This window comes from Mangifera indica, chromosome 6, assembly GCF_011075055.1.
Source record: "Mangifera indica cultivar Alphonso chromosome 6, CATAS_Mindica_2.1, whole genome shotgun sequence".
In the NCBI taxonomy this organism is placed as follows: Eukaryota; Viridiplantae; Streptophyta; class Magnoliopsida; order Sapindales; family Anacardiaceae; genus Mangifera; species Mangifera indica.
The window spans coordinates 17,792,607-17,820,506 of NC_058142.1; the positions used below are offsets into that span (position 1 = coordinate 17,792,607).

The window sequence follows — 27,900 nt, forward strand, 5'->3', positions numbered from 1 at the left end:
AATGAAAAGCTATCCCACTTAAGAGGAAATGAGATAACATGATGTTTCCAGGAATGACTACAACACTTGACGACGCTTTCCAATTTCCACCATAGCTTCAGCCTGTGACCCACCTCTTCTTTAAAACACCCTGTGCCTGTGGCCTCTTCTTCAACACAGCCTGTGGCTTTTTCTTCACAGGAGAGCTCAATTATTATCATATCTGATCAGTCTGATGGAGCACGTAATAGACGTTAAAACAGCCTCTCCTTCAACTACAGAGACCCACTCTTTCTCAAGCATACCTCTCTCCTCTCCATCACCGCAGCTTATGGGTATGTTTGCTGTAACATCTTTGTCGATTAGAGTGAGCCTATGAGCTCCTAAAAAACTTTCATCAGTAAATATATATGTATATATATTTTTTTATTGCAGAGGATCTGACAAGGTACCGGCCACTGTATAAAGCCATACTTGATGGCAACCTGGAATGGATAAGGGACTTCTGTGAGAAAAATCCAGAAGCGGTGCAAGTTCGGATCACGGTGAACTCGGACACAGCTCTTCACATAGCTGTTGGGAAAGAGGCGAATCAAATCGTGGAGCTTCTATTGTCTTTCATGTCAACAGTTGAAGTGGCACTGAAAAATAATGAGGGCAACACGGCCCTTTCCATTGCTGCAATTGTTGGCAATTTTCAAGCAGCTAAAATGATAATAAGCAGACATCCTGACTTGGCGGGAGTGGGAAATAACTCTGGCAGGATTCCGATTATTGAGGCTGCTCAACATGGCCAAAAGAAGATGATTAAATTTTTACAGCAATTCACTCGACATATATTTCAGTTTGAAGAAAATGAGCATGCTTTTTCCTTCTTGAATTCGCTTGTAGTTGCCGGACTTTACGGTGAGTTAATTCTTTCCTTTGCCACAACTAATTCATATTTTTAGCTGTTTCTCTTTCTCCGTCGTAAGACTCCACTTAAGGACAAAACCGTAAGCTCAATAATGACTTAAGTGGCTTGACCTAAGGTCAATGTCAAATACTTTCTTTAAGAGTAGAGTTATATATACAAATCTTATAAATAATTTTATATATAAATAATAATATATATATTTTATATCTAATTTAAAATTATCTAATTATATAATATCATATTATTATTTATATAAAAAATTATAAATATTATTTATATATATAATTTTATTACTCTCTTTAAACCTCTTTCTACATTAAATAGATATACGGATAAAAATATTTGATTGGGTTTTTATTGAGAGGTTATATTGTACTAAAAATTCCACATTGAATATGCCCAAACTGTGGAAACAATTCCCAAACCCCTCGAAAAGGGCTTTATCAATACCAAAAATCTCACATCTAATTCAGATTGGAGGGTCTTGGATCAATCGGACAATCCATCATCACTTTAAATGAGATGTTACGTCAGATTCCACGCAACATCAACAGAAATTAATTCTAAATTATTGTCTTTTGTCTCAGATATGGCACTAGACTTTGTTAAACAATATCCAAGTTTAGCTATAAAGGAGTCATCTGATGGTGAATCTCTTTTGAGTGCACTAGCAGGAAAGCCTTCTGCATTTCCAAGTGGAAGAGAGCCACATTTTTGGGAACGTCATCTTTGTGGTTGTGAGTATATATTTCCCACAATTTCTCTTTCTTTCCTTTTCCTCAGTTTAATGGATAATTACTTTAAATCTCTTATAAGTACAATCTTCACTTCAACTTGACTCGTTTGATTGAGTCAGACCAATCTGTCTGGTCTTTAACCAGGTTTCTGACTGGTCTTTAACCAGGTTAAGGTAATGGAAGAGTACAAATACACCAATAACCACTGTTAAGTTTGATTAATTTGCAGTTCCAAGCTGTACAGAAGGGACAGGAGAAACAAAATGGACGAATAACGTAGCCGTTAAACTTGTCAAACTCTTATGCATGGAAATTACAAGAATACTAGACCACGAAAGAAGTTGCTCCATACTGAGACGGCCGTTCCTATTAGCGGCGGAATTAGGGGTCTGCGAAATTGTGAAAGAGATTATGATATCATTTCCTGATGCAGTCTGGTTTATAGATGGTGACAATCATAATGCACTTCAGCTGGCAGTCATGAACAGGAAAGAGAAGGTATTCAATCTTATATATCAAATGAGTAGTCACAAACATTTGTTGTTGATGTCCCATGATAACGATGGGAATAATATCTTGCACTTGGCTGGGAAGTTAGCACCTGAAAATCAGCTCGTTCTCATCTCTGGTGCAGCTTTACAAATGCAGCGTGAATTACGGTGGTTTGAGGTAAGAATTTTTATTTGATAGAAATCGGTAACATGCTATGTGTGACATTGGATCACTGTCAAGATTCTGTTTTGGACTAATTGTCTGTTTTGGATAGCTTTGGACATTCTGACCATCACAGTTTTGCTTTTGTAGTTTACAAGCCTTAAGGTTTATGTGACCATTGAGGTTTGCCGCACATCATTTTGCTTTGAACACACAATCCATCACGGTTTTGCATTTGAGTTTTGCAAGTTTTAGGATCAAGCTTTGCAAGCCTTAGGGCCTTACAGGACCCATCATCATCATGAGATTTGTCCCACTATCATTTTGCTTTGGACAGATTGTTTGTCATAGCTTGCTTTTCGTTTTTGCAAGCCTCTACCCCACCATCATTTCGCTTTGGATACATTGTCCATTATAATTTTGTGTTTTAGTTTTACAAAACCTAGGGCCTTATGGATCTTAGCATCCTCACGAAGATGTGTTGCTCCATTGTTCAAAATGACACATAAAGTGACTCTAATACTATTTGTAACATCATGATCTAATAGTTTGATTCATTATTAAAATATTATCCGTTTTGGACATACAATTTGCCACGATTTAGTCTAAACAAATTCTGCTTTTGAACTTTGTCATCCAAAATGTTTATTAATAAGGGCAGAAGGCTATTTCTAACCCATGTTTTAGTTTAATCTCAACAATACACTCATAATAGATGAAAAACTCAAACACCCACCTATTTTTAAACTATCTTTAATTTTTTCTTTAAATATAAAAGCAAAACCGTCATTTAATAATAATATTAAAAAATATATAATTTTATTTTACTCAAGTTTTAAAAATTAACATTTAACCTCAAACTTGAACTTTGAAAAGTAACTTTTTCTCTTCCAAATCCCTAAGATTTTTCTTCACCTCTCTCTGTAGCCACCGAATTAACAGAAGCATTGTCAGATAGTGAGCATCGTCTAGATCTAGATGACACTCATTGTCTATTCTCTAGATGACACTCATTGTCCAATCTAGACAATGCTCGTCATCCAGATCGGGACAACGCTTGTTGTCCAGTCTGGACAACGAAGCATCATCTAGAGATCTAGATGACTGTTGTCATCCTTGGACAACAGTGGTCATCTAGAGATCATTCTTTCGACTACTCCGTCCTGTAGCTCCGTTGTTGGTCCACCGTTCTCGAAGAAAATGATCAGATTTCAAGGGAAAAAGTAAATTTTTAAAACTTAATCAAGAGGAGAAATGTCAGTTTTTCAAACTAATAGGGGAATGAGATATAATTTTAATTATTTTAATATTATTGATAAAATAATGATTTTATTTTTTAACCCTAACAAAAAATTGTGGGTGTGTCCTAACAGATTAAAACTTAGATAGATATTTAAGTGTTTTATCTGCTATAGATATATATTTATCATTTCACCAAAACTTGGGTGAAAAATTGTCCTTTTTCTGTATTAATAATTTAAAAGTACTCGAACCATTTAACCAAACTTCTATTATAATTCTTAAACAAGGTAAAACGGTTGTACGTACCCACCATCTCTTTTATGTTATGTTAATGTGGGACTTACCTAAGGTCTTAAACTATACAAAGGACTTCACCATTTAAAGAGTGCTAATTAATAAGACTAATTCAGAGTCCTACTTTTAACAACTATTTAATAAGACTAATTCTCAGTCCTACTTTTAACAACTATTTTGGCATGTCTTTTTCAAGTGCATATATTCATCCTCTTTAGTTATGAACTTTACTATATACAGGAAGTGAAGAAAATTGTTCAGCCTGCCTACAGAGAGAATAAAAACTCTAAAGGAGAAACACCAGCAATGGTATTTACTGAGGAACACAAGATGCTTGTAAAGAAAGGTGAGGAATGGATGAAACAAGCAGCCACTGGATGCTCATTAGCAACAACACTCATTGCCACAATAGTATTTGCCGCAGCAATCAGTGTACCTGGTGGCGATGGAGAAAATGGAAAACCAAAGTTTTTCAAAGAGAAAAGCTTCACGATATTTGACATCTCGGATGCACTCTCTTTGCTCTCATCTATTGCTGCCATGATAGTGTTCTTGTCCATCCTCATTACTCGCTATGCAGAAGATGATTTTCATTATGTCCTGCCCAACAGGTTGATATCAGGTCTTGTTTTGCTGTTTATCTCTGTAACGTCAATGATGGTTGACTATGGTGCCATTGTTTATCTGGTGTTTTATGACAAGAGGGCTCACTGGATACTTGTTTTACTCGGTGCATCAGTTTGTGCACCTGTGTTTTTGTTTGTGTATTCTCAACTTCCCCTCCTGGTAGATTTGGTCTTTTATACACATGGCCCTGGAATTTTCCTCAAGTGATAGGCATAAGAGAGTTGAAGTTAATGGAATATTTTTATGTATTGATCTTGGAAAAGAAATTAGTCTCCTTTTTTGTGTATTGTCAGTTTTTCATTTTTCATTTTTTTTTTTCTCTTACTGTTTGAGAATACCTTATAATGGCTAACCAAATTTTAGCACAATAAGAGCCTTATAATGGTTAACCAAATTTCTGTGTTCTCAGCAATTTGCAATAGTGTCATCTACTTGTTCGTCTTCTTGAGAAATTGCTGAATACATATTTCTCTGTAAGTGATCCAACAACAATTTCTTATTCGTTTGTGACTCAACTCTGCCTGTTCTTCTTCTTCTTCAAAAGCCACTGCTTCAATCTGTCGTTCGACACAATAACTCATTAATAGAATCATGGCTTCTCGGAAGTCAATGGAAAGATAACTTGATATACTCTCCATCTGCATGCAAAAATCGCAAATTATCAAGTTATGAACTGAGCCTAAAACCGTCCAAAATTCACATATTTCCAAAAACCTCAATTTTGGCAATTTATGTGACCTATAGTATTCGGGCCCCAAGAGTGAGGGAACCTGAGGTGGTTTTTTAGGCATTTTTCATATCATCCACTCTGTCACGAGTTAAGGTAAATAACCTCATTGAAACTCCCTGAAACTTGCACTCATAATCTCTCGAAATCCATGCTTAAAAAAAAAACAATCAACTTTGGCCATTTTTGTGGGTTATAACACATTGACCTTGAGAGTAGAGGAATGCCTAGTGGTTTTTTAGACGTTTTTCCCATTATCCACTCTCCCGCAAGTCAAGTTAGATACCCTCATTGAGAATCCCTTGAAATATACACCCAAAGCCGCTTGAAATTCATGTTTTTCCAAAAACACTTAGTTTTGGCCCTTTTTGTAAGCAATAGCATACAGGCACTGAGGGTAAGGGAATGCACAGTAGTTCATGTGGTGTTTTTTTGTTTTATCTACCCTCTCACGAGTCAAGGTACATAATTTTACTAAAAATCCCTGAGACATGCTCAAAATCTATGTTTTTCTGAAACCCCTCAATTTTGGCCATTTTTGTGGACTATGACACACTGACCCAGAGGGTGGGGGAAAACCTAGCCGTTCTTGGGTCATTTTCATACTATCCACCTCTCACAAGTCAAGAAAGATAATCTCATTGAGAATTCCCCAAACTTGCTCCCAAATCTGCCCAAAATCCATACTTTTTTCAAAACTCTCATTTTTGTCATTTTTGTGAGTTATAGCACACAAGCCCTGATAGTGGGGGAACACTGGATGGTTTTTAGGATGTGTTTGATTTAAATAATATTTTATTACTAAAATTGAAAGATTATCTTGACAAATAAATTATTTAGAGAAATATTATATATAAATTATTACTGTGTTTGACAAAATATGTAGGTATAAATAATTATTGTATCTTGTTAGAGGAAATAATAAAAATACTAATATATTATTTTACTTAAATATTTTTGGGTATAATTATTATAAAATATATTTCATATTACATGTTATATTAATTGAAAATAAATGTATTTTTATCCTAAAATTAATAAGTAAAGATATAACTATAACCGAATTAAGATTATCTTTGTAATCTTTAAATTTCTAACTTAGGGTAATAATAAGATTACCTTTCATATTACTTATCACATCACTATTGATAATAAAAAATTATCAAAATCTTTTATTATTGACAAATCAAGCAAAGTAATTTTAGCAATAAAAGATAAATTATCAGAGTAATTTTTATATACTTTGAAACAAATCCTCTGTTAAGGTGTTTTTCACACTATCTACCATCTCATGAGTTAAGGTAGATCCTTGAAACTTGAGTTCAAAACCACCCAACATCTACACTTTTATAAAACTACCCCACCTCCCAACAAAAAAAAAAAATTGATCATTTTTATGGGTTGTAGCACATGAAGCCCAAGGATAGGGGAATGTCCAATGGTTTTGGAAAATTTTTTACACCATCCACCCTTTCACGAATCAAGATAGATAATTTTAATAAGAATCTCCGAAACTTGCACTCAAAACTACTTGAAATTCACACTTTTTAGGATTTAAAAAACTCCATTTTTGACCATTTCAATAGGTTATAACATATTGGTCCGGAGGGTAGGGGAATGCTCCACAATTTTTGGGACATCTTTTGCAGTATCCACCCTCTCACAAGTCAAGATAATTAGTCTCACCAATGAGTCTCCAAAAATTGTATAAAATTTTCCATTCAAGTTACATTCATTGTTAAAGATGTTAGATTTGAATTAAGTTAGGCCCAAACTTGGGTGGGCTCAATCTTTGCTCAAATCCATAATAGTCAACTCGAACTCGTTCAAACTGACTGGAGATGTTTTTAGATACTCATTGATAAGATAAATAGTATCATCAACGAGATAAATAATATAACCTGCAAAACAAACATTTTACTTAATAGGGATCTAAGTCTAACTTGTGTTGAGCTTTCAAGTTGAAACCCTATTTCAAATTTAACTTGAATTGAGTCAAACACCAAACCAAATTAACTTTGTTTGCATCCAACCCTAATTCTTATCCAGAAGTTGGTTTATCTCATAATTTTATGAGTTGTTAGTTAGTATATCTTGTACTACTCTTTTTTGCAATCTTCCAAATAATTTTGAGGGTGTGATATATCACTTATCCGGTCAGAACTTGTACCCACAAATTGGGCCTGCTCTTCTTCCGCTTCTTCCACTAGCTCAATTCTCATCCCAATGGTTCGAGGATTATGCTATTTTTGCAGTTACTTGCGAGTCAAGGCACCCACTCAAGGTGTTTAGTTGAATGGGCTGCCATTACCAATATGTAGCCTCTTTATTGCTTTTTTTTCTTTTTTTGGGTAATTAAATTTATAAACAAAAAGGGAGGCCTTACCACAGGACAAAAAGCCCTAGGTTAAGGCAAAAAGAAAGGCAACCTCTTGACAAGCTATCTGCAACACAAGGAGAAGATAGAGGTCAAGAGGGCCAAAAACAAGCAATGCAGTCACAAACAACAACAACCAAAGCTAGCCAAACGCAAAAGAGAGTAAAAGCCCAGCAAAAGTAAGAATTGTAATCCCAAAACCAGAGGACCACCCAAACCAACTCAACCAAACGCATGACAAACAGAGCACTACCCAGAGCAAAGTGGAATGAAGAGCTGGCAGACATCTGCATGCAGCAGGAGACATTCTCCCTGACTCAACCAACAAAGGAGTGGCCTTATCTCAGACATTTGAAAATGCAGTTTGGAATTTTCCAAGCTGCCGCCACCTTCAGGTTTTCTCTTGAATACTCCTTGTTAGATAAATAAGTCTCTCTTTCTCTAACGTAGTCCTTGATGATCTTCTTGACTTTTTTCCACGCTGGACACACCCTTTCCAAAGCTGCGGTCATTTCTATCCTTCCATATCATGTCGATAGAGGCAGCAAAACAGAGCTTTCGGATGGTATTTTTTAAGCATTTATCTCTCCAGGCTGTGGCACGGTCGTGGTTGTATTCTGTCCAAGGTTGCTCATTGTATCTCTGGCGGCAATCATTCATAATGCTGGGCCATATAGTTTTGCTGAACCGACACTGAAAGAACAGGTGATAGCCTCTTTCGTGCTTGTTTGCAGTTCTAGCGCTATTTTTTTCCCTTAACAGTGATTGAGAGCATTTTGAATTTATTGAAGCTTCGTGTCACATAACAGTGCTAGATATCAGAAGGAAACCTGTTAATTTGAATTAGGTTTGTTAAGAATGTTTATACAAGATTAGTGAGATTAGCAAATAGTCAAATAAGATAATACAGCACACGAAATCAACAAGAGAAAAATATAAAGACACAAGAAATACTTGGTTCGGGTTTCGATTTGAAACCCTACATCCAAGGCAGAGACAAGTCTCTTAGTCGAATCCACTATAGAACATAAGCGATTACAACTTACACAATATCCTCCGATTTACACCTCACACGACTCTAACACACCGTGAAACAAGGTCTCCTATCAAGCCTTCTTCAAGACTCAAGACACTTGCACAATTGGAGAAAACTAGGAGATTTCTCCTTGGCTCAACTAAAATCACAAGAACAAGAACAGAACCCTAATCGCAAAAGAGCAGAGCAGAGCAAAGGGAGCCGACTTCACATTTTCAAGTCATGCGCTCAACCTAATATACTTAGGGTTACATTTCAGCGAAAAGACTAAATTGCCCTGTAGCTTCAAATTACATTACAGACCATAACAAACTCTATAATGACTAACTTCTCCTTAACACCTTTAAGCCACATCCTTTATAGCTCCACCTTGGTTTAAACTGGAGAAGAAGTGTATTCCACCAGGAGACCTTCTCTGCAATTTTTTTGTCACCATTTTTGATAGATTTTTAGGAAGTTTAAAGCTTCCTTGAACTTGCTCACAGGAACAGCTTTAGTCAGTATATCTACTGGATTCACACTAGTCATGATCTTCTCAATCAATATTTGCTTGTTGGACAACACATCTCTGATGAAGTGAAGTCTCACATCAATATGTTTAGTTCTCTCATGATTTGCACTATTTCTAGAAAGATGAATAGCACTCTGTGAATCACAGTAAACCACAGGAGTATCTAAACTTAGACCTAGTTCAGATGTAATTCCTTTTAGCCACATAGCCTCTTTCATAGCTTATGTTAAGGCAATATATTCTACTTTAGTGGTGGATAATGCCACAATAGACTGCAAGTTGCATTTCCAGCTCACAATATTCCCACCATAGGTAAAAATATAACCAATTAGAGATCTTCTTTTATCCAGATCAGCTACAAAGTCTGAATCACAAAATCCTTTAACAAGAAAATTGTTAATAGAATCAGATGTGAATAATAACCTAAGGTCTGCAGTACCTTTGAGATATTTCATCAGCCATTTTACAGCATACTAATGTTCTTTACAAAGGTTGCTCATAAATCTACTTACTAAACTAATAGCATAAGCAGTATCAGGTCTTGAACCAATCATTGCATACATCAAACTATCTACTGCATTTGAATAAGGTATTTTATTTATAAATTCATATTTAATAGCAGACAGATTGACAGTAGATTTTAATCTGAAATGAGCACCTATAGGAACATTAACAGATTTAGATTCAGACATATTATATGTTGACCCTAAATCTTTCATAACAAATTCAATTTTCAGCATTTGTTTTAAATTTATCAAAGCAGACATGTCTTTGGAAGTTGGAAACATATCATCAACATACAAAAGCAAGTAAACATAATATCCAGCATCAAATTTTAAATAATACATACAATGATCATAATTGCATCTTAAAAAACCAATAGACAGAACAAACTCATCAAACCTCTTGTACTATTGTCTAAGAGACTACTTTAGCCCATACAGAGATTTGTGAAGCAAATAGACTTTGTTTTCAGCTCTAGATTCTATAAAGCCTTCAGGTTGCTCCATAAGAATCTGTTCTTCCAGATTTCCATGCAAGAATGTTGTTGTGACATTCATCTGTTCCAGTTCTATATCAAATAACACAATAGCTGATAGTATGAGTCTTATTGAGGTATGCTTCACTACAGAGGAAAAGACTTCATGGTAATTTATCCCTTCTCTTTGTGAGAAGCCTTTTGCCACCACCATTGCTTTAAATCTTAGTTGTTCTACTCCTGGAATACCTGGTTTCCTTTTAAATACCCACTTGCATCTAATTACCTTTTCTTTCAATGGTCTATCAACAAGTGACCAGGTGTTTTTCCTTTTCAAAAATTCTATTTCAGTTTCCATTGCTTTTAACCAATCTGAGTTATATTTACTTTCACAGGCTTGTGTATAGTTCAGGGGTTCACTCATCTCAATCAGGTCTCCTATTTGGAAACCCTAAGAGATGAGATCAGCTTGAGCATATCTTGAAGGTTGTCTTATTTCTCTCCTTGGCTTATCTCTAGCTAGTTGATAGTTGGATAGACTATGTTTTTCCAGGCTATGAGGACACTTAACTTGACTCTATGGTGAGGGTTGCTGATTCAAGTTTGTGATTTCGTACTTTGAAGTACGAATTGTATCCAAACCCAAATCAGGTCCCTTACTAGACTCTAAAGACTGAGTTACAGACTCAATACCACTTTGGTGACCTGACACAGGTGTCTCCACCTCAAACTGGACCTGTCCAGATTTTCCTTTAGAAGAGAAAAGATCTTTGTAAAATTTTAATTCATTAAAAGTAACATTCCTGCTAACAACACACTTATGCTCTTCTAACAACCATAGTTTATAGCCTTTAGTGTCTGTGGGATAACCTAGAGAAACAGCCTTTAAAGCTCTTGGGTTCAATTTACCTTGACTAATATGTACATAGGCAAGGCAACCAAAAGGTTTCAAGTGATGTAAAGAAGGTGGTCTGTTTGACCACATTTCAATTGGGGTTTTTAAGCCTATAGTAGATGATGGTGACCCATTTATCAAATAACAGGCAGTTGCTACAGCTTCAGGCCAAAACTTCTTGTCTAAACCAGAATCACTAGAATACATCTAACCTTATTTAGGATGGTCATGTTCATTCTCTTAGCTAAACTATTGTGTTGTGGTGTTTCACTACATGTTCTATGCCTAAGTATACCGTGTTTCTTACAAAAATCAGAAAAATGTTTGTTACAATATTCAAGGCCATTGTCAGTCCTGAACACTTTAATTTTCTTATTAGATTGGTTCTCAACTAGATTTTTTTCAGTCTTTAAAGCACTCAAAAGCCTCATCTTTGTGTTTTAGGAAATAAACTCATACTCTCCTAGAGTAGTCATCAATGAGTGTCATAAAATAGTGTGAATGAGATAATGAATCAGGAACATAAGGGGAACCCCACAAATCAGAATGCACATACTCAAGTATACCATTGGATCTATATGTGGTAGTAGAAAACTTTAATTTATGAGATTTGCCAAGCACACAGTTTTCACAAAACTTTAAATCAGAAAGCTTGTTTTGATCAATAAGCTTTTGTTTACACAATTCATTTAAGTCTGCCATACTGATATGCCCAAGTCTTTTATGCCATAAAATTGTTTCATCCAAGTTATCATGAGCAAAATGCATGTTATCAGACACCACATTACCTTCTAATATATATAACCCATTTGATAGTTTCCTTTCATTACAACTAAGGCACCTTTCATGATTTTTAAAACACCTTTTTTCAGATTTATAGAAAAAACCATTTAAATCAAGTAAACCAAGAGAAATCAAATTTCTCCTTAACTTAGGCACTAACTTAACATTTTCAAGAGTTTTTATAGAACCATCAAACATTTTAAACTTAACATTACCAATAGCAATCACATCACAGGAATCATCATTACCCATCAAAACTTTCCCTTCATTTATGTATTTTAAATCAGTAAGTCATTTTTTCCTAAGAGTCATATGAAAAGTACAACCAGAGTCCATTACCCACTCTTCATTTAACCCTACTTTAGAAAGAACTAGCACTTCTGCACTTTCATACCCTTCAAGAAAGTTTGCTAGTTCTAGGTTTTCAGATTTATTAGAAAGAGCCTTCTTTTTCTTTGGACAATTTCTTTTAAAGTGACCCTCTTTATGGCATAACCAGCAAGTTTTCTTTGATCTAGATTTTGATCTAGATGACTTCTTATTAGTTGAGTTATTCCTTTTCTCTTGTCTACCCCTAATCTGAAAACCCTCCCTAATGGATTTCCTTTCAAATTTTATTTCTAAATCTTTAGACCTTAGGGCTCCTAAAACTTCATCCAGTGACAAAGAATCTCTCTCATATTTTATGGCAACTTTAACATCCTTAAAAGATTCAGGTAAAACATTCAAAATTATTATTTCCTGATTTTCATCTAATATTTTTTTTCATCAATACTATTCAAATCAATAACAATTCTATGAAAATCATCAAGATTATCATCTAAAGATTTAGTGGGGTTCATTTTAAATCCAAACAGTTTTTCTTTCAAGTATATCTTATTTATCAGTGATTTAGTCATATATAGGTATTCTAATTTTAACCATACTTTCGCAGCAGTATCAGTATCATCAATTTTCCGCAATACATTATTAGACAGATGCAAAATTAATAAACTGTAAGCAGTTTCCATTACCTCAGCTATGTCAGCATCAGTCATACCTTTAGGGAAATCAAATGGTTTTCCCAATGCTTTTGCACATTTCTGACGAACCAATACTGCAAATATCTTCTTTTTCCACATGTTGAAATCGCCCTTGCCATCAAACTTCTCGATATCAATTCTGGTTGGACCCATTATTCTTTGCTAACAATTTTCTTTGTAATCTTTTGGCAAGAAGCAAGATTAGTAATACCAGAGAATATATATAAGGCAAAGATTTAAAAAAAAAAGAAACCACCAGAAATCGATCAATCAAAACATTCAAAACATAAAACCCTAACTGGCTCTGATACCACTTGTTAATTTGAATTAGGTTTATTAAGAATATTTATACAAGATTAGTGAGATTAGCAAACAGTCAAATAAGATAATACAGCACACGAAATCAACAAGAGAAAAATAAAAGGACACAAGAAATACTTGGTTCGGGTTTCGATTTGAAACCCTACATCTAAGGCAGAGACAAGTCTCTTAGTCGAATCCACTATAGAACATAAGTGATTACAACTTACACAATATCCTCCGATTTACACCTCACACAACTCTAACACACCGTGAAACAATGCCTCATATCAAGCCTTCTTCAAGACTCAAGACACTTGCACAATCGGAGAAAACCAGGAGATTTCTCCTTGGCTCAACTAAAATCACAAGAACAAGAACAGAACCCTAATCGCAAAAGAGCAGAGCAGAGCAGAGCAAAAGGAGCCGACTTCACATTTTCAAGTCATGCGCTCAACCTAATATACTTAGGGTTTCATTTCAGCGAAAAGACTAAATTGCCCTTTAGCTTCAAATTACATTACAGACCATAACAAACTCTATAATGACTAACTTCTCCTTAACACCTTTAAGCCACATCCTTCAAAACCATTCTTTATCAAAGATTAAAGCTTCCAAATGAAGCAACATGGATAACTAGTCATAAATCATTAGAATTTGCAACCACTTCATCTAATTCCATGTGAGGTCTTATTATAACGGTTTGGACTTAACTCATAAAGAACATAGAGCATATTTAAGATTTTTCTTAGAAATGGTAAGATTTGTTTATGGGTAAAATCTTATTTAAATGTTGTTCGAGTAATATAATAATTTATTAATAAATACATTTATTATAATAAAAAAAGTGAACAAAAATTTTAATAATACTGATTTTATTTAAAAATTTAAGCAGCTTAAATATGAGTTGGTTTGAGTTTAATTTAAATTATAAATGATTAGTTTAAGTTCAAACTAAACTCATTTGAACTGATTGAATATATTATCAAAGGTTATTGACAAAATGGAGCATTATCATTAACAGGGTAAATATTGTCACTAATAAAATAAATAGTATTATCATTAAGATAAATAGTATCATCGAAAAGGGATTAGAGTCAAACTTGAGTTGAGTTATCGAATTAAACTCTAATTCAAGTTTGATTTGGATCGAATTAAACAGTAATTTGAATCGAGCTAACTTGGCTTAAGTCCGACCCTAGTGTGATAAGCAGCCTAGATTCCAAAGTTTGGGCCTTAGGCCGGCCGGATATGTTTATACCATGATGGGTCGAGCTTTTTAGCCCGAGGGATGACTTCTTAATAATACGTGGTCAACTGAAGGTTGAAGACAGTAGCTGGAGAACTGAAAGAAAGCGAAAATGGCGTGGAGTGCGACGATGTTTGGAGCACTACTGGGATTGGGGACCCAGATGTACTCTAATGCCCTTCGTAAACTCCCCTACATGAGGCGTATGTTACTGCTGCGGATTTCTCTCTTTCAACAAACCCTAGTTTTATTTTTTTTAATTTCGATAAATTGATTGATTGTGGTTGTAGATCCTTGGGAGCACGTGTTGGGTATGGGACTGGGGGCTGTGTTTGTGAACCAGTTGTTAAAATGGGAAGCTCAGGTTGAGAAAGACCTCGATAAGATGCTGGAAAAGGCCAAGGCTGCCAATGAACGTCGTTACTTCGGTAATTTTATTTTTATTATCATGATTTTCATTTGGGTGTTGTGGAATTATTGATTTTTGAGTGCCCATGTGAGGAATTTTATTGTATGGTCTTAAATTCTGCTTTAAAATTGTTCTTTTTTATGTTTGATTTATAATAATGCAATTCAAATGTTCACTCTTTTCTGGATGGTGAAATTTTGAGTCTTGGCATTTGAAATGTTCATTGTAAAATTATGAACATAATATTCAGCGTACTCTGTGGGTGATTGCATTAAAATTTGAAATGGCTTGAGAATGTGTTTATAAATATTTGTTTTTAGTGTGAGATTAAGACTTTGATGGTGTATGGAGTGTTGTTGTTGTATTGAAAATGATGGTAAAATTGGGATTCATAATAATCGGCTAATTCTATGGGTTGTTGCAGCATTAAAAATATAAATAAAATAAGGGTTTAGTGGCATTTCTCAATTTAAAAAGGCCATGTTTGCAAATGAGGTTTTTACTTTGGTAAACTAATAGGATTTTTAAGTTAATTTGGATATAACAAAATCCTGAAATTTTAAATGCCCCTGTGAGCATTTGTGGTATACGTGTTGAAACTTTGATTAGAAATGCTTGGTCTTTATGTTTGATTGCTACTGATGCAATTGATGTTGAAATTGTTCTCTGTGTTTTGAATTTGGGACTACAATGGAAGTAGTATTAAGCATGTTTATACTGTGTATTACTCAAGGAATACGTTGGTTTGTATTTGCTGTACTGGTACATAATCTTACTAGCTTTTCTTATGTTTGTTTGCTGTTGTTTTGACATTTGTTGCTGGTGAAAATTTATGAGAAGGGATTGCCGTGATGTTAATTGACATTTAATGTGCCAGCATGGTGATGAATCATATTACACTGTGTTTTATTCATTTTTCACAAATATACTTTAGGCTCAATGTATGCTTTTTTGGAAGATCATAGTTAAATGAGATGCTAGAAAGGTGGTACTCATTTGGGAATATTTGTGACTTGAGCTTTTAATGAACTGAGGTTTAAGTTAACAAGAAATAGATTTCTGCAAAAGCCTTTGCAACCTGGGACTTTCCACCAGTATTATTGTATTGATATATATTAGAGAAAGATATTAAAATTACTTGAAAGAAAAATGGAATTTAATTTCTTAACCAAGATGGCCATAGCCTATGATGATTGTCGAAATAACAAGTTCTTAATCTTCCCAACATAAATCCTATCTATTTCTCTTTGGACCTTTCAGTGTGTATTTGGCCCTTCTACCTCTTCATCTAATGAGATGGACTCTCTTTAAATGTGGATTACTGAACAAAAAATGAATATAGTATATCAAAATTGCTCCTTAGAAAAGTGAGAAATTTTCATTATGATGGAATAACTTTTAGCCATACGGGTATCATGGTGTTTGCCATGGCATTGATTTGGATTTTTGTTCTGGATGACCCTAACAAATCCAATTAAAGAACCACACCACTTCGTTGTCCAAGATACCAGCCTGATTGGCAGTTTGAACCTAGTCTCATAGTTATGCTTGCACGTATGATGGAGCCAACTTTGCTCATACATTTGTGTACTTTCACATGTTTAATTTATCACGAACATAATCATGTTGGTTTTTGATTCATAGTTGTTTGTTTGCTAATGGCTGTATTCTGAAAATACGAAAAAGTTCCTTTTACTGCCATCAAAACGATGGATATTTACAAACTTTAGTTGCAAAGCATTTATAACTATGAACCTAAGGTGCTTTGTCTACTAATTCTTTCTTGATTTTTCTTGTAAGCTCTAAGCTGACTTTTATGATTTCTGAATTCTGTTACTGATAACCCAGCTTCTCTTTTTTCTTTTTATGACCACCCAGCTCAACTTTGATTTCTTCTTTTCTCACTTGTTTCCTTGTTATTTCATTTGCAGATGAAGACAATGAATAGTGTTAATTCATGGCTTGTTCCGCGCTTGTTTGCATCTTTTCTCCGTTTCTTTTCAAGGCTGTTAAAATTTTTAGCTCCTTGTAAGCTTTGAGATGCTTTGTTGTCTGAACAGAGTCATGCAATTCCTTCCATAATAATTCAAGGCACTTGCAGACTTTTATAGCCTGTAATTTTCTTTATTGAATATGAACATATCAATATATCCTTGCATTTGAATTGGTTGTGAAAATATTTAAGATGGTTTCTTGATTAGGCAACTGTAAATTAGAGAATTGCATATTTGTGGAAGAAATAAGGAGACACTCTGAAGTTTTGTAACGTATCCCTTTACGTAATTCCATTTTACATTTTATATCCTGAAGACGTCGAATGTTACATATGGGCTGAGGGAAGGTATCAAGCTCTCGTTGATTCAAGTGGAGTTGAGTTTAAACTCGTCTCAAAATTGTTCAAGTTTAGCTTGCGTGAAAAAGGCCAAGCTTGAGTTAGGTTCGAGTTTGAGCACAAAAACTCAGTTTGGTACTGTAGTTAAGCGAAAAATGAATAAAACAATATTATATTAATAAATATTGATTAAAACGATATTATTTTATTGGATTTATATTAAGATTTTTAAAGATTGTGAGTTTAGTAAGTAGAACACTTTTAAATTCAAATTTGAGTTTGAATTTGTTCAACTCAAGTTTGTTTCAAGTTTGTTTGAGCTTATTTTTAAATTTGAATAAATTCGATTCAAATCTAATCTTGTCTGTGTAAGAACCAATGCTTCATGGTTGCAACAAAGGTTACTAGTGCGGAAAAAATGTTTTGAAAACTGACCAGTCAACTGGACTTGGGTGGAACACGATAGGACTGGGTTGTGGTTTGACCGACGATGAATCCCAGTCAAACCCTCATAATGTCAGTATTAAAATGCAAATTTTAAGGGAAAGCTACCAAACTGTGCCATCAAACACTTTTTTTTATTTTTTGGTTAATACGATTAGGATTTATAAATTATACAAAATTGTATTTAATATCATTCTTAATATTTATTTTAAGAGCTCACGATTTGATACTTGATTAACTGATCTAACTACCAAGTGAAACAGATCGACTCTTTCCCCGTATCCACATCCAGTCGGGAAAACATTGATTAGCAGTGTAGAAGAAACTACATCATCTTGCCAAATTCAACCATCTTATTGTTAAATACATGCACAAGGTTATCAGACACTTGCCGGGATGAAGGTCTCTCTTGTGGTGCTGTTTTTGTGCATTGCAGTGCTATTTCTAGAACCTGAAATGCCGCGCATTCTTCACCAGGCAAGAGCGGCTTCATTTGATCATCGAGCAGGTCCTCGCGTGCTGAACTCGGCATCTCAATATGTGTCTCCACCCATCTCACCATGTCCATTTCCTCCCCAAACGTTGCATCAGTTGGCATTTTCCCACTAACAAGCTCCATCAGCACAATTCCCAGACTGTAAACATCACTTTTCTCTGTGGCCTTTAGTGAATATGCGTACTCTGAAATCACAAAAGAAATACTCGGCTGAAGTTAAACTACATAAAAAACACAAATGTACTAGTAGCATGAAGCAAAGCTCAAATACAGCTTCATCACCTGGGGCAATGTACCCATAGGACCCGGCAAACCATAAACTTGATTGTGTGTTGGAGTCATAGTTCTCGACAAGAGCTTTCGCCAATCCGAAGTCCCCCAGATGTGCCTCCATGTTTGAATCCAACAGCACATTGCTAGATTTGATGTCCCTATGAACAATCTTTGGTACACAGTCATGGTGGAGGTACTCAACCCCCTGAGCTAGTCCTACTGCTATTTTCAGCCTTGCTTCCCAATCAAGAATCTTTTTCTTCTTGACATTCACCGGATCTTTGTGCAGCCAATCCCACACGCTTCCATTTTCCATGTATTCGTATATCAACAGATTCGAACCTGCTGCTTTGTTGCAGCAATACCCCATAAGCTTCACCAGATTCCGGTGCTTTATCCTCCCAAGCGTCTGAATTTCTCTTGTGAAGCTTTTATTCAGTAGAAGATCATCTTTGCAAGCAATTCTCTTAACTGCTACTGTTTCTCTATTCGACAGTTCAGCTCTGTAGATGGTTCCAGATCCTCCTGAACCAATAATGTACTTGTTGCTTAGATTGTTTGTGGCTTTCATGATGTCTTCCCATTTGAAATCACGCTTTGTAGCATGGAAGAGTAGCCTTCGCTGTGCTTGCAAAGAACTGGAAGAGGAAGTACAGTTCATTTCACTACTCTTGCTGAAAAATTCTCGCTTGCGCTTCAAGAAAAGAGCAACTACAACTATCATCAGAGCAATTGCAGCTAGTGTTGAGATTACCGAGATCACCACAATGTATGTTTCACTTATTGTGGACTGCTGGTTGTGCACAAGGTTATTGCAGCGAACAAGAGGGCTACCACAAAGATGAAGATTTCCTTCAAATGCCTCAGCTGGCCAGTGGGAAAATTGTTTGCCCAATTTGCCTTGAAGATTGTTATAGGCCAGATTGAGTTTGCCCAAACTAATCATCTCGCCAACCTGTGGAGGGACCTCTCCATCTAGTTGATTGTGAGAAAGATCAAGCACTTCAAGCTTCAACAAAGTTGCAATAGAAGGCGGGATTTTGCCCGTGAGGTTGTTGTAGCTGAGGTCTAAAATGCTCTGAAGATTCTGAAGTTGCCCAAGCTCGGAAGGAATCTCCCCATCGAAGCTGTTATTCGAAAGCCTAAGCTCATACAGCTTGCTTAGTTTGCCTAAGGCAGAGGGCATTCGCCCAGATAATAGATTATCGCTTAGATTTAAAACATTAAGCGATCCCAGGTTACCAATCTCATCAGGCAGGCTCCCATTGAGCAAATTGCCTTGGAGAGAAAGCACAAGCAGGTTGGAACAATTGAAAAGTTCCCTAGGAATAGGTCCGACAAATTGATTGAATGATAGCTTAAGCTCCCCCAACTGAGGCAAACTTCCAAGCCACCATGGCACAGACCCAGAAAGATAATTATTGTTGAGATCAACATGTGTCAATTTCTTGCACAACAAAAGCTGTACCGGTATAGGGCCAGTGAGTGAATTGCCTGAAAGGTCTAACAAGGACAATTCACGAATTTTCCCCAGTGTCCAAGGGATTTTCCCACTAAATTTGTTGTTCCCCAATCTTAACCTATCAAGCCATGGAGAATTCCCCAATTCAGGAGGAATCTCATGATCAAATGCATTGTTTGTGACATCAAAAGAAAGAAAAGAACTCGAGCTACACAACACAGCTATGCTACCATTCATTCTATTCCAGGAGAAATTTATCCTGGTCAAGTTCCTTAGATTGATCAGAGACTCAGGAAGATTACCTTCAAGTGAATTATTGTAAAGCATCAGCTGATTCAGAGCCTGCAAACGCCCAAACGTTTTGGGAACGCCACCAGAGAGACCATTATCTGCCAAGTCCAGGATATTCAGCTGTTGACAGTTACCCAAACTGGCAGGAATTGGACCAACAAGTTCATTTTCCCTCAGGTGAAGAAAATTCAGATCTTTTAACCTCCCAAGCGTGCTTGGAATTTCCCCTCTGAAATGGTTTCCGAAGAAATCGATCATTTGTAAACTGGAGCAATTGCCAATCTCTTGAGGAATCTCTCCGGACAACTGGTTATCGTAGAGATACAAAATTTGCAGCTTTCCAAGCATCCCAATCTCTCCTGGCAGTTTGCCTTTCAAATTGTTATGAAACAGTGCAAGTTCTTGCAGGTTGCTGAGATTCGCGACGAATGGAGAAATTGAACCCACCAGGCTGTTGTTGTGGAGATACAGGTAAATCAATTCAGCTAACTGAAAAATCTCAATTGGGATTGATCCATTGATATTATTGTTGGACAAATCCAGAAATTTTAGCGATTGGCAGCGGCTTAATTCCAGAGGAATTTCACCAGAAAGTTGAATTTCTGATAAAGCCAAGTTCTCCAAATTGGTATTGTTTGAACATAAACTTCGCGGAATGGTACCAGAAATGTTGTTGTTTGATAAAACCATATAAACAAGCTGACCCAGTTGGCCAAACTCTTCCGGAAGGCCTCCAGTGAGCCTGTTGAACGATAAATCAAGGTTATAAAGATTGCCGAGCTTGGCTAACGGCTTTGGGATTGGACCTTCAAGCTGGTTCCCCATGAAATTCAAGTAGGTAAGTTGAGTCAGTTGACCGAGTTGACTGGGTATCTCTCCGGAAAGACTGTTGTTACACAGGTTGAGAAGCTGGAGATTCTGGAGACGACCCATTTCAGCTGGGATTGAGCCATTGAGATTGTTGTTTGCTGCCGTGAATCTAACTAGGTTCGAACAGTTTCCCAACTCGGAAGGAATCGGCCCCTGGAGTTGATTCTCTTGTAAATTTAAGTTCTCAAGCTGAGTCAGCCGACCGAGTTGTGGGGGAATTAATCCACTGAAACTGCATGAAGCTAATGCAAGAGTTTCCAAGTTCACGAGACCACCAAACGAGGAAGGAATTGAACCGCTGAGTCCATTGTCACCGAGTCTCAATACTCGGAGGCTGTTGAGCGAGCCGAGTTGAGTGGGAATTGTACCAGTGAGTTTGTTGGAGAAAAGAAGCAAAGATTCCAATGAAGAAAGGTTGGAAAGAGCAGTTGGAATGGGACCCGTGAGGCTGTTGGAAGAAAGATCAAGGTGGACCAGGTTTTGCAAACGGCCGAGCGACGGAGAAACAGAACCACCGAGTGACGAGCCAGAAAGGTTTAAACTCATAACATGAACTAAGCCGTCAACGGAGTTGATCAACCCACAGGTTATTCCACTCCATTTACAGAAATTCGGATTGCTTTTATTCCAATCCTGAAACACATTTCCAGGGTCCTCTAAAAACGCCTTCTTTATCTCCAGAAGAACTGAAAATTCTGAACCCTGGACATTCCCATGTAAACAACACATTAAAACAACAACTAAAAGAGAAAAAAAGACTTCAGCTTTCACCACAGCCATTGCCATAGCCATTCTTGTCAACGAAAGAAGCCCTCAAAACTTCTGCATGGTGAGCATCAAAGAGTTTTGTTGATAAAGAGAAGAAGTCATAAGTGGGGCACACGTATCAGAATGAATGCCATGTAATTTATTCTAGCTTCGGGTTGAGGATTTGATAGAGTTATGAAGTAGGTATTTGCAGGGCGATTTAAGAGGTCTTGAAAAGGATGAAGAAGAGAAGGCTGTGTCAGGTTTGAAGATGAAGAGAAGCCATAAATGACCGCCCAAGCTGCAGCTGCAACTGTGCTATTGAAGACAGTGTTCTTAAATGAAGGATGGGAATTGGAGTACACAGAGTTAGTAGATTGAGAAGGACAAGTTGGGTCAGACCAGAAAATAAATGTAAGGTCAAACTTGAATGTGAACCTGTGAACCGATACAAAAAGAATTCTTAAACCACAAAAACATCGTAGAAATGAGGCCTCTGATGGAGTCAAACTCAAACCGATGCACTACATCAGCATTTTGGCTTGAGTTTAAAGGTTTTGTTGATGTTTTTTTTACCGAAGCTCCTCTTCCTTGCAATTCTTCTTCTTCTGTACTCTCTTTTTTTTATTACTCTTCTCCTTCTTAAGAAAATCATCATCTTTTACAATATTATTATTCACCTCAATATGTCGGATTCAACACATTTAAATACACAATTAAATAAAATATCATTTTGTATAAAAGATTTGAATCAATGAACATCTGAGCTAGATGCCCTAAGTTGTTTATTACTTTAGCAACAACAATAAAATACCACCATACTTGGGACACCTTATTTACATTAAAACTTGTAAAATTTTGTTCATTATTATTCATTATATGAGTTAGTGATAGATTATATTCAAAACACATTTGCACCAGGGAGAAAGAAAGAAGAGTAACATGCACAACTAGGGCCTGATTTAGGTCAAATTGGCACAATCTTGACTCAAATGAGCTATCTGAAGTTAACAAAACTCAAGTTTGAGTCAGGTAAGCTCAAATCTAACAAGTTATCAAAAAGTCATTGACAGATACATCTTTTTCGACGATTTTTCTTCTCCGACTATCTAATAGCTTTTCCGACAACTTGATCTCCAACTCAAGTGAGTGCGAGTTCAAATTATACTTTTTGGATTCAAGTCAACTTCTATTCAAATTTGACTCGATTTGAATCTACCTCTATAAATAAAAAGTTGATACTAGTGGATACAAATAAATTAGTATATCATTATATGATTGAATGATTTGATTGAATATTTTATTTCTAATTTAAATTATTCAACCACATTATGATAAGTTTATTTATTGATATTTATTTACACTCATCTATTTATACTTATTGCCAACCTGAGTGAGCTCAAATTGGACATTTTAGATTTGAGTTAAATTTAAATTAACCTCTATTTAAACTTAACTCAATTTGAATCTATCAATATAAATAAATAATATATACAACCACTTATAAATAAATTAATATATAATTATGTGATTAGATAATTTAATTATTTTTGTCTTTAATTTAAAATTATATAATTATAGATAAATTTATTAATACCCATTAATATTTAACCATTCGAATTTGAAACATTATCAAAAGAAGAAAGGATATGGGTTACATGGAGAAGATATACAGTAGTTGGGGTTGATGGATGTGGGTTTGCCTGTAATGGTGTGTTAGCTCAACATGACCTCAACCTTCAAGAAAGCGAGGGGTTGAATTTCTTCAAATAAATATTTTATTATTCATTTCTTAATTAATTATTTAATATTATAAAATAAATAAAATGTTTGTACTTTTTGATTCTTTTTCGAAGCTTTCCAAGGTCAATCAAGTCCCCACAAGCCATTGTCATTTCCCACGTACGTATGCAACAAACTTCTGAACCTCCTCGAAAACTTACTCCAAGTACCATTAATTAATATTTAATTAAGGCTTAAATATCACTAATCATTAATTAATTAGGTATAAGAAAATGTTACCAAATCCCCATGTCGCTTTGTGGCTTTTCATTTCTGAGTTATCCTGCTGCCGACTCCAAATTCTTGCAGGCCTTTTTTTATTCTTTTGTTCTAGCTTCTCTCCTCATATATTATGTATATTTTTTTCCAATTTAGTTCTAACTTATGTGTTTTCTTGCAGTATTAGTTTCTTGCGAGCTATGAAAACACGCCTACTTCAAGAAAATTAAACATACAAGACATTGTTAATTTTTTTTTTTTTTTCAGTGAGAAACTCAATTTACCGGCGCTAATCATGCCTTTGAAGTAGAGTTCAACAATTATATATATATATATATATATATATATATATATATATATATATATATATATATATATATATATATATATATAGGTGCTCCATTTTTTTCCCATTGAGGCTGAACCTAAACCTATGCTCGAGAGATAGTTATTCATACACTAATAAGAGAGATATGGATTATCAAGAAGAGAGGAGTCGTGGCGGTCTTATCAAGAAGAGAGGAGTCGTGGCGGTCCCCCTTGGACCGCCTGAATCTCACAAGTGAATAGAAAGTTGGATCTACATTGCATCTCATCTGAATCGCCCAATCTATCCTTCTGAGGAGGAGTTTGGTTTCAAACCCCCAGTTCAAACAGAAGAAATACGTCATACTAATATGCCTTGGATGATCCACATCTCAGGGTTAGGCGCTGATGAGCACATTGAACTATCCATGTAGCTGAGAGCCCTCACAGCCCAAGCACAACGATGCAATTATCAGGGGCACGTTCTACCACTGAGTTAATAGTCCGTCGTGTGAGCCTCCTGTTGGGGGCCCATTATGTCGAAAGTGAGAGTAAATTAAATAAGTTCATTAATAGATATCGTTGAGAATTAAAGATATTTCATTTATAAGTTTGAGTGTTTTAGAAAATATCTAACAATAATTGGAAATATAAGTGATAATATTTATCTTAAGAAGCAAATTTCCTATTTAAGTGGATGGGATATGTGATGGTAGCGAAAACATTATAATTTAATAGTTAAATTTCTTATTATACTTAAGTAAATACAACGGTTAACGAATGAAATATTGGTCATCTAGAATTAAGTAAGTATGATTGACATGCAAAGCATATATGATCAATGATATACATCTACTACAAAAATGCAACCTACAAATGTACGCATCAAATATCTGTGAGTTAGAGTTTTTATGTAAAATTATAGTTGTTAGAATATATTATTTTTTATATTAGAATATATCTTAAATATATGATTTTTTAAGGTAACAAATATTATTAATATATGTTTTCTCTTTTTACATTATTATGATAAGTATAAATATATAACTATTCATATAGTTGTGTATACCGTAATTCAATTTATTCATATTTTAACACAGTAATATATATAAGGAGAGAGAGCGAGTGTGATGCAAATTAGATAAAACAAAACAATATTTTCTTCATCCTATGAACTTCTTCCATCTTTTAGATAAATATGTAGTTATGTCCTCATTAGAGTTGGATTTGAATCGAACTAAATTAAGCTCGACTCAGTTTATATATAGTAGAACTCGAATTCAAGCTCGAACTCGTGGAAGTCAAGCTTAAACTCGGCTCAAATTTGGCTCGACTCATTTCGAACTTGAGTTTTTAACTATTTCGTTATTAAAATGACATCATTTTAATACATATTGATCAAAAATATATTGTTTTGTATTAAAATTTTTAATTAAAAAATTTAGCAAATAGCTCGAGCTCAACCAAGCTTTTATAGAGCCGACTTGTTTTGGACTCGTTTGAACCGAGCTCGAATGGATTTGTTCGAATCAAGCTCAAATAAACTCGGTTCGAGTCCAGCCCTAGTCCTCGTGTTGAGTGTATGTGCATTTTGTCATTTGTTTTCTTTGGGTAACATTATCAAAGTCATTTATCATATGAAATTACAAGTTGAAATCATATCCCAATCAAATCAAGTTTCCTGGAATTGGAAGGCATGGATTGTTTTCAAAATGTAAGTAAGAATATTTGAAAGTTTATGGGTAAAAGCTAACGATTGAGTTTCTTATCGAAATCAGTGGCTGTTAGCAACAACTAATAAAATTGACTAATAACGATTGAGTTTCTTATCAAGCCTCGTGTGAACATTTTTAATGTTAGAATTAATTTGTTAATATGATAATCTATAATTAGATGATTTCGAAATAAAAAAATAACCAAATGATACGAACCTTAGGAGAATCACACCTCAAAAGCTAGCTATTGAGATGGGAGAGCCCAAGGCCATATAAACCCCACATTAGTTGCTCATACTTTCCAATGTGGGATCCAAGTCTCATACCTTGCATTTAGGATCGTAACATACCACCACGCTCCGCAACCCCGGCGCCCACGCGGGCTGGTTGTGCGCTAGCTCCCTGCTAGCCCCGGGCGAACACTGCAATGTCGGCGTCACCACCCGCACCGCACGATTGCAACTGGGAGACATGGTGATGGCTTTGATACCAAATAAAACTTTTAGATCGAAGAAACCAAAAAAAACTTTCAGATTGGAGAAATCAAACACTTGATCATATACGAGAACATACATTTGTATAATTAAATTTATAAGAATTGTTTAAATATTTAGGATTACTCGCACTAATATTTTTTTGATAACTAATACTGTAAGTATAAACAAATTTTACTAAATTGTGTCAACCACTCATATGCTACTATATTAAATTATATGAATAAGTTAGTAAAATTTTTTGTATACATAGTTTCATGTATTTTAGATTCCGGGTTTAAAATGGCATCATATTACATAAATTGTATTTAAGATGCTGATTTATTATCTCATTAGAAAAATTATTAAAAGCAAGCTTAATGTCATATATTACTCTATTAGTCTATTCATTTGGATTCTAGACTCGAATTCCTACATGTTATTGGGGTTGGGATTCAATCAGGATTGAGTTTGAATAAAATCTAATTTGAGATTATTTAAATTTAAAAAAATCAACTCAAAATTAACAAATTAAGATTTAAACTCAATATAAATAGATTTGATTTGCACATGTTTGAATTCAATTTTCGTTTTATAAAAACAAATTTAATTTTTAGTGTGAACTCAATTTGCTTGATGTAAGTTTGGACAATTCGAATCCAAGAGTTTTAACAAAAGTGATCAACCATTCACTACCTTCATTTTTTATGAATTTTATGAAATATTTTTCAAACTGGTTTTTATGAGGATAATACACCTCGAAAATATTAGTATTCTTTCTGATGGATCGACGAAATATACCATTTTCGTCAAAAGAATTCATCTTTTACATGACTCATGCATAGATTCATATAGAGATTAAATAATACCTAAATCTAAATTAATGAATTAAGAGTTAGATTCAATTCAAATATTTTTATTTTAAATTTGATCAACATTGATTTAAATTTAGATATCCAAATTAACGTAAATTTGATTTATTTTATGAACTCGGTCGAACTATATATGAAAAATCTAAAATCTCAATATAAAATTAAGTCAAAGGACTTATTGCCATCTAAATTTTGATGTATTTCTAAAGTTATACTTACGAGATTTAAAAAACATAAAATTTTACTCATGAGCCAACTGTTATTAAAATTTTTTATTAGAGATAAAGGTAAAATTGTCATTTTTTAATAATATTAAAAAAATATAAAATTTATTAAAATTTCTCTTTAGGTTTTAAAAATTAGCAACTTCACCCTCCCTAAGTTTTTCTAACTTTCAAAAGTAACACATCCCCCCCCCCTCCCCCCCAAAATAAAAACTCAGGGTTTATTTTTCAAACACTTTTCGGCCACCATCTCCAACCACTGGCAACAACGCTTCAACTCATCATCTCCGGCCACCAAATCTTCACTCTAGTACAAGAAGACGTATCTTCATCGATTCCAGACAAATTGACGAAGACACATCTATTTATTTGAAATCGACGAAGATTTTATTAATTCTAGAAGAATTAATGAAGTTGACGAAGATGAATCTTTGTCACACCTTCTGAAAGTGTCGGAGAGATGTTACCTTTGAAAGTTAAAAAATTTTAGACATTGGTGAAGTTGTTAGTTGTTAAAACTTTCTGGGAAAAACATAATGAATTTTAATTGGTTTTTTATATTATTGGTAAAATGATGATTTCACTCCTACTTCTAACAAAAAATTTTAACCGCAGTTAACTCATAGATAAAGTTTTAAGTTTTTCAAACTCTATGGG

At 34.9% G+C, this 27,900-nt stretch overlaps 3 protein-coding genes across 3 annotated transcripts; 2 read left to right on the plus strand and 1 right to left on the minus strand.

The window, feature by feature from the left end:
* The first annotated feature begins 136 nt into the window (after positions 1-136).
* On the plus strand, positions 137-4,733 carry LOC123218667. The gene is made up of 5 exons (XM_044640195.1): positions 137-314; positions 415-885; positions 1,483-1,632; positions 1,862-2,301; positions 4,063-4,733. Exons 1-5 carry the CDS (start codon positions 215-217, stop codon positions 4,654-4,656), a joined length of 1,755 nt encoding a protein of 584 aa, XP_044496130.1. The 5' UTR covers positions 137-214; the 3' UTR covers positions 4,657-4,733.
* A 9,635-nt stretch (positions 4,734-14,368) lies between these two features.
* Positions 14,369-16,901, plus strand: LOC123218190. The gene is made up of 3 exons (XM_044639472.1): positions 14,369-14,531; positions 14,619-14,756; positions 16,669-16,901. The coding sequence occupies exons 1-3, from the start codon at positions 14,441-14,443 to the stop codon at positions 16,683-16,685; spliced, it is 246 nt and encodes an 81-aa protein (XP_044495407.1). The 5' UTR covers positions 14,369-14,440; the 3' UTR covers positions 16,686-16,901.
* A 790-nt stretch (positions 16,902-17,691) lies between these two features.
* Positions 17,692-21,994, minus strand: LOC123218585 (LRR receptor-like serine/threonine-protein kinase GSO1). Its single transcript, XM_044640079.1, has 2 exons — positions 18,292-21,994; positions 17,692-18,194 (listed from the first exon to the last, which is right to left on the minus strand). The coding sequence occupies exons 1-2, from the start codon at positions 21,695-21,697 to the stop codon at positions 17,839-17,841; spliced, it is 3,762 nt and encodes a 1,253-aa protein (XP_044496014.1). The 5' UTR covers positions 21,698-21,994; the 3' UTR covers positions 17,692-17,838.
* Between the last annotated feature and the right edge of the window lie 5,906 nt (positions 21,995-27,900).